The sequence below is a fragment of the Oncorhynchus mykiss genome, chromosome 18, assembly GCF_057628025.1.
Source record: "Oncorhynchus mykiss isolate SJ-2025 chromosome 18, ASM5762802v1, whole genome shotgun sequence".
NCBI classification, from domain to species: Eukaryota; Metazoa; Chordata; class Actinopteri; order Salmoniformes; family Salmonidae; genus Oncorhynchus; species Oncorhynchus mykiss.
Window position 1 is genome coordinate 14,387,501 of NC_143039.1, and position 12,500 is coordinate 14,400,000.

The following is a 12,500-nucleotide window of genomic DNA, read 5'->3' on the forward strand; positions in this document are numbered from 1 at the left end:
GACAGACAGACAGACAGACAGACAGACAGACAGACAGACAGACAGACAGACAGACAGACAGACAGACAGACAGACAGACAGACAGACAGACAGACAGACAGACAGACAGACAGACAGACAGAGAGTACTGTGCAGTATGCTAGCAGGATTATCCCTTTACTAGAAGAGGGTTGTGATGCACAGATTACTAGGACCAAAATAGGACGTCTGTCCTTCTCACACTTATAAAAAGGAAAGGTGTTGATTGGGTGATCAGATCCTCCTCTATCTTCCTGTTCAAACAGCAGAGTGGATAGGAGAGGCTGGGCTGCATCCCAAATGAATCCCTATTCCCTCCAATGCACTTCTTTGGAGCAGAGCCTTATGGGCCATAGGGACGCAGCCTGATACTGGTCCCAAAGAGTCAAACAGCAGGCTACTACTGTACTATTACTACTATACTACTACTACTACTACTATTAGTATTACTACTACTACCACTATACTACTATTAGTATTATTACTACTACTACCACTATACTACTATTAGTATTATTACTACTACTACTACTACTACTACTACTACTACTACTATTAGTATTATTACTACTACTACTACTACTACTATTAGTATTATTACTACTACCACTATACTACTACTACTACTACTACTATACTACTACTACTATTCGTATTATTACTACTACTACTACTACAACTACTATACTACTGCGACTACTACTACTATTAGTATTACTACTACTACTACTACTACTACTACTACTACTATACTACTGCTACTACTACTATACTAATTCTACTACTAGTACTACTACTACTTCTACTACTATTATACTACTACTACTATTATTGCTATTACTACTACTACTAAACTACTTCTACTACTATTATTACTATTACTACTACTACTAAACTACTTCTACTACTATTATACTACTACTACTATTATTACTATTACTACTACTAAACTACTTCTACTACTATTATTACTATTACTACTACTAAACTACTTCTACTACTATTATACTACTACTACTACTACTACTACTACTACTACTACTACTACTACTACTATACTACTACTACTAATATACTACTACTGCTACTATTATTATTACTACTACTACTACTATACTACTACTACTATACTACTACTACTACTACTACTATTATACTACTACTATTCATACTATTACTACTATTACTACTATTATACTACTACTACTACTACTACTACTACTACTACTACTACTACTATTATACTACTACTACTACTACTACTACTACTACTACTGGCCCCTCATTGTTGGACATAAAAGACTGTAACAGCAGGAAATCAGCTCCAAGTGATTTTAATTTAAGAAATATGTCCCGTAGTATTCCTACGCATTATAGAGAGACGTGGTTGTATACAGATGTAAGCAAGCTTTGAAAGCAAGTTTTATGCAAACATTATACTCTACCTGTTTAGGCTTCTTGCAGTCAATTTGCAGTCTAAAAATGATTTGCAGTTGTGTTCCGGCCCCCCCCCACCCGACCATCCGCTCAATAGTAAATCGCCCCACGGCTCAATTTAGTTGTGTGATCCATGTCCCACTCATTGTTGGTTATCCAGGAAGGAAACAACTTGGTAGGGTTAAAGCCTCTGGTAGGATGTGGCAGCCAACCATCTGCTGTGCTCTTCTACTAATGGATGTTTATCTAATAGATGTTTATCTAATAGATGTTTATCTAATAGATGTTTATCTAATAGATGTTTATCTAATAGATGTTTATCTAATGGATGTTTATCTTCAATGTGGAGAATTAAAACAGAAGGATTTAGGATTGGAGATATATGAGTCCAAAATGGCACCCTATTCCCTACGTAGAGTACTACTTTTGGATGGAGCAGGAAATCAGGGACTCAGAGGGGCTGGGTGGGTTGGAGGGAGAGGATTCATGTGGTGGTGGTTCGTTAGGCACAGGCTACCTCAGTCACCAGACGTGACCTTGCATGCTGGTGTTGTCTTTCATAACAACAAGCTGGGTGGATGTTCCAGTTAGCTTCTGCAACCAGGAAGTGTTTTTGACCTTTGTTGAAGGCAGCAGAGCCCTTCACATTCAGTTCAGAATACAGTGTTTCCTGTGTAGAGAAGGGTCTTCCATTGGGCTAGCCTGTAGTGACTATGTGGTCTCTAACAACATACAGTATGCAGATGATACGTGTCCTAGGATCGGAGGACCTGTGACGATGATACGTGTCCTAGGATAGGAGGACCTGTGACGATGATACGTGTCCTAGGATAGGAGGACCTGTGACGATGATACGTGTCCTAGGATCGGAGGACCTGTGACGATGATACGTGTCCTAGGATAGGAGGACCTGTGACGATGATACGTGTCCTAGGATAGGAGGACCTGTGACGATGATACGTGTCCTAGGATAGGAGGACCTGTGACGATGATACGTGTCCTAGGATAGGAGGACCTGTGACGATGATACGTGTCCTAGGATAGGAGGACCTGTGACGATGATACGTGTCCTAGGATCGGAGGACCTGTGACGATGATACGTGTCCTATGATAGGAGGACCTATGCAGATGATACGTGTCCTAGGATAGGAGGACCTGTGACGATGATACGTGTCCTAGGATAGGAGGACCTATGCAGATGATATGTGTCCTAGGATAGGAGGACCTGTGACGATAACTACAAAATAATTAGCATCAGTGTGACGTCCATTGTTTGGCATCCAATGTTAACATTTGAACTACTTCCTTGTTGTCGACCATAATTTCCGTCTCTCACCTTGGCGTTCCTCTTCTCCAGAGTGTCCGTACCACAAGCCCCTGGGTTTGGAGGCTGGATCAGTCAGACCAGACCAGATCAGCTGCTCCAACGAGGATCAGTACACTGGCTGGTTCTCCTCCTGGCTCCCCAGCAATGCCAGACTCAACAACCAGGGCTTTGGGTGAGTCCCCTGCCCCATCCTCTCCCTCAGGACCAACCCCTGGTAGGGCCTCTATCTCCCCCTCCCTGTAAAGGAGGACATTGGTATTGACATTGTTCCTTTGGGAAATGGCTCTTCTGACCTCATTGGTAAAATAATGGTCCCCTCCAGGTCATTGTTTTTGCCTAGGCTTTAGCTCAGCGGGCTAACATAGTTTCCCCGGCGGTTCCCCTCCAGGTCATTGTTTTTGCCTAGGCTTTAGCTCAGCGGGCTAACATAGTTTCCCTGGCGGTTCCCCTCCAGGTCATTGTTTTTGCCGAGGCTTTAGCTAAGCGGGCTAACATAGTTTCCCTGGCGATTCCCCTCCAGGTCATTGTTTTTGCCTAGGCTTTAGCTCAGCGGGCTAACACAGTTTCCCCGGCGGTTCCCCTCCAGGTGTGCTTGGCTGTCTAAGTTCCAGGACAACAGCCAGTGGTTGCAGATTGACCTGAAGGAGGTGATGGTGGTGTCTGGTATCCTGACCCAGGGGCGCTGTGACGCTGACGAATGGATCACCAAGTACAGCGTCCAGTACCGCACCGACCAGAATCTCAACTGGATCTACTACAAGGACCAGACGGGGAACAACAGGGTGGGCCCATCATAAAGACCTTTTACATTTAGTCACTGAGAAGATGCTCTTATTCAGAGAGACTCACAGTCAATAAATACTGTAACAAAACTTTTTTACAATCATAACTTAGTTCATATACATACATCAATACATGGTTCATTATGACATCACAAGGCTTACACATGTAATAATGTCCAGGGATGTTTTTCTAAAACGACTTGTTTTGTTGGAGGTCAGCTTTCACATCAATAAATGAATGGTTCATTATGACATCACAAGATCTACACATGTAATAATGTGGAAGACAGTCTTGGGATTTATACATACAGTATATCAAAATCAATCCTTCTCATCAGATCGCATATTTCTTTGGTTCTGTAGCAGTTCAGTCCAAGGTGTTGTAAAGTGTAGTCCTGCTCGGTGAGGCAGGACATCTGGCAGGAGGATTCTCCATCTGTGTCGTCTCTCCTCCTCACACTGCTCCGTTTCTCTCCTCAGGTGTTCTACGGGAACTCGGACCGCTCCTCCTCGGTTCAGAACCTCCTGCGTCCTCCCATGGTAACTCGCTACATCCGTTTGCTCCCTCTGGGCTGGCACACACGTATCGCCATCCGCATGGAGCTGCTGCTCTGCATGAGCAAGTGTACCTGATTCTGTCTGTCCTGACGACCAGGGTCACACTCAGCAGGGTACAACACCGTGGAACGTTCAGACAGAAAATGTAATGAATAGAACTGACATGATTCTACATGACAGAAAGTCATATTGGTTCTACACAATATATTTCTATGTGACGGTCCTGTAATGATACACCATCCTGAACAGGCCCAAGGAGAGCCCTGGTCGTTCCCCTGGTCGTTCCCCTGGTCGTTCCCCTGCATGTTCCCTATGCCAAGGTGGAATCTACTGCTCTGGAAACCCTAGTTTCCTTCCCTTCCCCAAACGGTTAAGTAATATCTCTCTCCCAGGGATGGGGTTTATGTGTGAAAAGGTCCATTCTGTTTTCAGATTAGATGTGTTACAACAACAGCTTTATTTATGATTTGTTTTTTAATACTGAACATAAAGAGGTGGATGGCCAGGTGTTTCCACTTGGGGGAGGAAGAGAGGATAAATACACGCCTGTGAACCGACAAACACAGAGAAATTGGGGATGATTATGTGATGAGGAAAGCTCAGAGAAAGAGAAGACTACCAGTCCTGTGGTTAACTGGATGTTGTGTACTGTGTTGTGTACTGTGTTGTGTACTGTGCTGTACTGTACTGTACTGTGTTGTGTTGTGTATGTAGTTTGTGACAGTGATGTAGAGGTATCGTTCGTTGCTTGTTTTATTGTATTCATTTAAAGTTGACCAAAACCAGTTCCTGAAATAAAGACAAACTCTTGTACTCTTCTGTTTCGGAGTATCATTGAACAGTATTCCTGTGTGATATTCCTCTGATGTCCAGTTTAAATACACCTGTTTGTTTGTTTCGGAGTATCATTGAACCGTATTCCTGTGTGATATTCCTCTGATGTCCAGTTTTAAATACACCTGTTTGTTTGTTTCGGAGTATCATTGAACAGTATTCCTGTGTGATATTCCTCTGATGTCCAGTTTAAATACACCTGTTTGTTTGTTTCGGAGTATCATTGAACAGTATTCCTGTGTGATATTCCTCTGATGTCCAGTTTAAATACACCTGTTTGTTTCGGAGTATCATTGAACCGTATTCCTGTGTGATATTCCTCTGATGTCCAGTTTAAATACACCTGTTTGTTTGTTTCGGAGTATCATTGAACAGTATTCCTGTGTGATATTCCTCTGATGTCCAGTTTAAATACACCTGTTTGTTTCGGAGTATCATTGAACCGTATTCCTGTGTGATATTCCTCTGATGTCCAGTTTAAATACACCTGTTTGTTTGTTTCGGAGTATCATTGAACAGTATTCCTGTGTGATATTCCTCTGATGTCCAGTTTAAATACACCTGTTTGTTTGTTTCGGAGTATCATTGAACAGTATTCCTGTGTGATATTCCTCTGATGTCCAGTTTAAAATACACCTGGAGGAATCTCCACTTGTGATGTGTGAAAACCTTTTCCTGATCCCCCCCAAAAAACAATTCATGCCAGTTAACAGGGTAGATCCATGTGGTTTTAATTCTTATTTACAGTCAGAGACCAAATATACACATATATAAATAATGCTGTTTATGTGTGATGTCATGCAAATAAAATCCTGTGGGTCAATTTTAAACAAACAATCAACCGGAAGTGATTTATAATTCAGGATCTGGATCATCTGGAATTTAGGATCATCTCAAACTGATTTGCGTTTTTCTGCCATTTTAATCCTGTGACGGCGTGAAGGATTGTTCACTTCAAACAACCCCGAAACGGCAGTTAGGAATTATATAACAATGAGTTGACATAAACAGAGACATAAAGAGACATAAACAGAGACAAACAGAGACATAAACAGACATAAACAGACATAAAGAGACATAAACAGAGACATAAACAGACATAAAGAGACATAAACAGACATAAAGAGACATAAAGAGACATAAACAGACATAAAGAGACATAAACACAGAACCCCTGGAAGACATTGAGTTCTATTGGACACAGAACCCCTGGAAGACATTGAGTTCTATTGGACACAGAACCCCTGGAAGACATTGAGTTCTATTGGACACAGAACCCCTGGAAGACATTGAGTTCTATTGGACACAGAACCCCTGGAAGACATTGAGTTCTATTGGACACAGAACCCCTGGAAGACATTGAGTTCTATTGGACACAGAACCCCTTGAAGACATTGAGTTCTATTGGACACAGAACCCCTGGAAGACATTGAGTTCTATTGGACACAGAACGATGGTTACGACAAGTACCAGGATGCAACGCAGACAAGAGAAAAGTGGAACTGAAGTTCAACCCTGAAAGTGATGTTTCCAAACTGAAAAAGCCTGTATTCAACCTGGACGGTACAATGACAGGTGACGGCCCAAAGCTGTTCAATTAAAATGCTACTGTCAACTGTTAGTGTAGAACTCAATGATCAATTAAAACATTACTGTCAACTGTTAGTGTAGAACTGAATGTTCAATTAAAACATTACTGTCAACTGTTAGTGTAGAACTGAATGTTCAATTAAAACATTACTGTCAACTGTTAGTGTAGAACTCAATGTTCAATTAAAACATTACTGTCAACTGTTAGTGTAGAACTGAATGTTCAATTAAAACATTACTGTCAACTGTTAGTGTAGAACTCAATGTTCAATTAAAACATTACTGTCAACTGTTAGTGTAGAACTGAATGTTCAATTAAAACATTACTGTCAACTGTTAGTGTAGAACTCAATGTTCAATTAAAATGTTACTGTCAACTGTTAGTGTAGAACTCAATGTTCAATTAAAACGTTACTGTCAACTGTTAGTGTAGAACTGAATGTTCAATTAAAACATTACTGTCAACTGTTAGTGTAGAACTGAATGTTCAATTAAAACATTACTGTCAACTGTTAGTGTAGAACTCAATGTTCAATTAAAACGTTACTGTCAACTGTTAGTGTAGAACTCAATGTTCAATTAAAACATTACTGTCAACTGTTAGTGTAGAACTGAATGTTCAATTAAAACGTTACTGTCAACTGTTAGTGTAGAACTCAATGTTCAATTAAAACGTTACTGTCAACTGTTAGTGTAGAACTCAATGTTCAATTAAAACGTTACTGTCAACTGTTAGTGTAGAACTCAATGTTCAATTAAAACATTACTGTCAACTGTTAGTGTAGAACTCAATGTTCAATTAAAACATTACTGTCAACTGTTAGTGTAGAACTGAATGTTCAATTAAAACGTTACTGTCAACTGTTAGTGTAGAACTCAATGTTCAATTAAAACGTTATTAAAATGTTGTGCAAATATATGATGGAGAACAATCCAACGGATCACCTGATACACAGTCCAACAGATCACCTGATACACAGTCCAACAGATCACCTGATACACAGTCCAACAGATCACCTGATACACAGTCCAACAGATCACCTGATACACAGTCCAACAGATCACCTGATACACAGTCCAACAGATCACCTGATACACAGTCCAACAGATCACCTGATACACAGTCCAACAGATCACCTGATACACAGTCCAACAGATCACCTGATACACAGTCCAACAGATCACCTGATCACCGGTTATTAACACATCTCCATGGAACAGCACATGTCCAGTTGTCTGGCGAGAACTGGACTGTAGTGAGGCTTTGAGGGGAGAGGACATCTTTCTGAGGGGCAGTCTGGGACTTTGAGGGGAGAGGACATCTTTCTGAGGGGCAGTCTGGGGCTTTGAGGGGAGAGGACATCTCTCTGAGGGGCAGTCTGGGGCTTTGAGGGGAGAGGACATCTTTCTGAGGGGCAGTCTGGGGCTTTGAGGGGAGAGGACATCTTTCTGAGGGGCAGTCTGGGGCTTTGAGGGGAGAGGACATCTTTCTGAGGGGCAGTCTGGGGCTTTGAGGGGAGAGGACATCTCTCTGAGGGGCAGTCTGGGACAAAGTCAGATTGGTGTGCTCAGGAGGTGTGTGTGTGCTTGCACACGGTGTGCCGGTGTGTGTGCGTGCGCACGTGTGTGTAAGTGCGTTTGTGTGTGTGTGTGTGTGTGTGTTTGGCCCTGTCCGGGGGTGTCCTCGGATGGGGCCACAGTGTCTCCTGACCCCTCCTGTCTCAGCCTCCAGTATTTATGCTGCAGTAGTTTATGTGTCGGGGGGCTAGGGTCAGTTTGTTATATCTGGAGTACTTCTCCTGTCCTATTCGGTGTCCTGTGTGAATCTAAGTGTGCGTTCTCTAATTCTCTCCTTCTCTCTTTCTTTCTCTCTCTCGGAGGACCTGAGCCCTAGGACCATGCCCCAAGACTACCTGACATGATGAGTCCTTACTGTCCCTAGTCCACCTGGCCGTGCTGCTGCTCCAGTTTCAACTGTTCTGCCTTATTATTATTCGACCATGCTGGTCATTTATGAACATTTGAACATCTTGGCCATGTTCTGTTATAATCTCCACCCGGCACAGCCAGAAGAGGACTGGCCACCCCACATAGCCTGGTTCCTCTCTAGGTTTCTTCCTAGGTTCTGGCCTTTCTAGGGAGTTTTTCCTAGCCACCGTGCTTCTACACCTGCATTGCTTGCTGTTTGGGGTTTTAGGCTGGGTTTCTGTACAGCTCTTTGAGATATCAGCTGATGTACGAAGGGCTATATAAATAAATTTGATTTGATTTGATTTGTGTGCGTGTGTGTGTGTGTGTGTGTGTGTATACTTCTTCTTATTGTAACTTTGTCCTTGATGTTCACACTATGTACTGTAGATTAATGACTAGCCAGGGATAAAGATATCCATGACATTCATTCTGCCAATATCAGAAAGTTAGGCCTACGTATTTTACCCTTTAAAGCCAACAGCACAAACTGGTATGGTATGGATATCTCTGGTATGGATATCTCTGTTATGGATATCTCTGGTATGGATATCTCTGGTATGGATATCTCTGGTACGGATATCTCTGGTATGGATATCTCTGGTATGGATATCTCTGGTATGGATATCTCTGGTATGGATATCTCTGGTATGGCTATATCTGGTATGGATATCTCTGGTATGGATATCTCTGGTATGGATATCTCTGGTATGGATATCTCTGGTATGGCTATATCTGGTATGGATATCTCTGGTATGGATATCTCTGGTATGGATATCTCTGGTATGGATATCTCTGGTACGGATATCTCTGGTACGGATATCTCTGGTGTGGATATCTCTGGTATGGATATCTCTGGTATGGATATCTCTGGTACGGATATCTCTGGTACGGATATCTCTGGTACGGATATCTCTGGTACGGCTATATCTGGTATGGATATCTCTGGTATGGATATCTCTGGTATGGATATCTCTGGTACGGATATCTCTGGTATGGATATCTCTGGTATGGATATCTCTGGTATGGATATCTCTGGTATGGATATCTCTGGTATGGCTATATCTGGTATGGATATCTCTGGTATGGATATCTCTGGTATGGCTATATCTGGTATGGATATCTCTGGTATGGATATCTCTGGTATGGATATCTCTGGTATGGATATCTCTGGTACGGATATCTCTGGTACGGATATCTCTGGTACGGATATCTCTGGTACGGATATCTCTGGTATGGCTATATCTGGTATGGATATCTCTGGTATGGATATCTCTGGTATGGATATCTCTGGTATGGCTATATCTGGTATGGATATCTCTGGTATGGATGTCTCTGGTATGGATATCTCTGTTATGGATATCTCTGGTATGGATATCTCTGGTACAGATATCTCTGGTATGGCTGTCTCTGCTATGGATATCTCTGGTATGGATATCTCTGGTATGGATATCTCTGGTACGGATATCTCTGGTATGGATATCTCTGTTATGGATATCTCTGGTATGGATATCTCTGGTACAGATATCTCTGGTATGGCTGTCTCTGCTATGGATATCTCTGGTACGTGCATTTGTGTGTGTGTGTCCTTCATCAGGAAACAACAGGACATCTCAACAGGAATCTCCACATGGGGCCTGGAGTCTCTAATAACTAGATCAGCGGGTGTGACTGTCATGGTTACTGTACTGCAGAATGACCCTTTACAACAAGCAGTACCTTACAGTACATTCCCATCTGTTTGTGTTAACTGACCATAGACCATATGAGTTGAGGCCAGGCGACACGTGTGTGTCAAGATGATGTGGCAAATGATTACCTGTAAAAACTTCACAACCCTGAGCCATATAGGTATCTCATTATTTTATCATACATTATAACATTATATCATTTGTCTTTGTCCATCTGTCGTACATATATCTATATATAATCTCCATAACTCTGTGTCAAATCAGATCAAATAAATACATTCAAGTAAACGGACAGAACAAACAGGCTTTACTGTAACAACAATAAATAGAAATGATGAAAAACCTCCACAATTAAATGTTTTTGGATGAAATATTGAATTATTATTATTATATATATAGTTAGAATCTCATAATCTTTTTTACATTTATTTTTAAAGCTCTTGCAATATTACACAATTATTAATTCTACAATACTTATTAAATCTCCATTTAGGCCTACACATCGTTAAATAAAGTCATTTAATTTAAATCAAATAAAATGAATTTCATGAATAATATAATATAATATCAATACAAATTCTATCAAATGTTTGAAGCATCAAAAAAGGTCAGATTTTTACAGCCAGTCAGTCCACCTCCCAGTCATATAGTCCTGACCTTAGAGAGAGATACAGTATAACCTTCTGAACTCTATAGTCAGAGGTGCGTCTGGCGGCCAGCAGGCGGCAGTAGTGAGAGCCCAGAGTCCTATTCATTAGGGCACACAATTGAAAACGTTACAAAACGCTTCGCAACGCACCCACAAAAAAAAATAAGCTTTTCTTATCGGACAGTTGTCCATCTTGTCCCTCCCTGCTTCAGTCTGTTTTGTTACATTTTGGTGCCTAACCAACATGACGACCCTTGAGGGCAGAGAGACGTCTCCTCCATAGACATTTTTTCCTAGAATGGACATCCCCATTCAAGTCAATGGGTGGTAGAATTCTAATTCCATGTGGTAGAATTCTAATTCCATGTGGTAGAATTCTAATTCCATGTTCTCCTCACAGGGCTGTCTCTTTCAGGTCGTTGAGGTTTGGCATCCGTGACCTTGACGGTCTGGTAAAGGTGGGCCCGTTGGCGACCATTTGGTCGGGGTACGGCTGAGCCCCCTCTGCCCTGGCGAGGGCCGCCGCGTGCCAGTTGGACTCCATCTGCCCCTGTATCTGCCCCGGGAGGGGGTAACTCTGCTTCCTGTGGCTCTTAGACTGACCAGAGCTGGAGCTGCTGCTGCTAGGGTGTCCCTGGTGGGACCTACCGTCGCCTCTCCCATCGCTGAACACTCCCCCTTTAGAGGAGGAGGTGGGGGGGTTGGGGAGGTGCTGGAATCGCAGGTCGGAAGGAGGAGGGGGTTGGCTGGAAGAGGAGGAGGGGGAGAGGTGCAGGAGCCTGCGTAGGGACTTCAGGGGTTGGTTCTAAGGGGAGGCATAGAAAACAATCACCACAAAGCTTGTGAACACTAAGCGGGTACATCAAGGTGGAAAAGAACAATTCAGTTTAGAATTCAGGAAATTCAGGAAGTGAATTGAAAATTCAGTTCAACCAGTAAACATAAATGAAGTGTGACTGTGAATCCACCTGTTTCTCCTGAGGCCAGTCACTGACTCTCTCTCTCTGTCTCCCTCTCTCCCTCTCTCGCTCTCTTTCTCTGTCGCGATCTCGGCTCTGCTCGCGTTCACGGTCCTTATCTCGGGAGCGTTCGCGGTTCTTCCTCCGGCTGCCGTGGTGAGAGGAAGACGAGGATGAGGACTTGGCCCCCTTCTGGATAAACAGGTTGTCCTGGCTATCACCAGGAACCTACCATTTCACAACAGGAAAGGTGGGGGAGAGGGGGGGTTAACACTGACACAGTCAAGAACGATGGACTCAGGACATTTCAATAAACCTGAACACCCCAAAACATCCACTAGACCTCCAGAGGGAAAAAAGGCTAAGGAATCTACTCTGACTGCATTTGGGGTCTAGTGGACACTTTCCGAGTGCATTGTGGGTAACACAGCGTGCAAATATGATGAGCAGGCATCACAGGCACATCTCTGGATGGCTGTGGGTCCTCCATGCACCTCTCTCCTCCCCATTCCCTCTCCTCTCCTCTCCTCCTCCTCCTCCTCCCCTCCTCCTCCTCGATCCTACTGCACCAGATGCTTCACATGCTGTTAATATCATTGAGCGGAGCGGACGGTGACATCACAGTGACGACATCACATGGAATGAACCCAGGAACCAACCAGCACACCAGCTCTCAAACCCAGGAAG

The 12,500-nt window shown here is 42.8% G+C and overlaps 2 protein-coding genes across 7 annotated transcripts in view; one reads left to right on the plus strand and one right to left on the minus strand.

Annotated features, from left to right (window-relative positions):
- Positions 1–4,935, plus strand: part of LOC118941079 (retinoschisin-like) — a 10,065-nt gene extending 5,130 nt beyond the window's left edge. The window contains exons 4-6 of the mRNA XM_090207250.1: positions 2,813–2,954; positions 3,369–3,564; positions 4,045–4,935. Coding sequence (XP_090063376.1) covers positions 2,813–2,954; positions 3,369–3,564; positions 4,045–4,197 — 491 coding nt within the window. The 3' untranslated portion in view covers positions 4,198–4,935. The remainder of the gene's footprint in view (positions 1–2,812; positions 2,955–3,368; positions 3,565–4,044) is intronic.
- A 5,427-nt stretch (positions 4,936–10,362) lies between these two features.
- The window catches only part of LOC118936564 (cyclin-dependent kinase-like 5), a 70,453-nt gene continuing 68,315 nt past the window's right edge, over positions 10,363–12,500 (minus strand). For all 6 annotated transcript variants that reach the window (XM_090207256.1, XM_090207255.1, XM_090207254.1 and 3 more), the window contains 2 exons: positions 11,823–12,041; positions 10,363–11,659 (listed from right to left, as the gene is read on the minus strand). In XM_090207256.1, the coding sequence (XP_090063382.1) occupies positions 11,249–11,659; positions 11,823–12,041 (630 nt within the window). In that variant the 3' untranslated portion in view covers positions 10,363–11,248. The remainder of the gene's footprint in view (positions 11,660–11,822; positions 12,042–12,500) is intronic.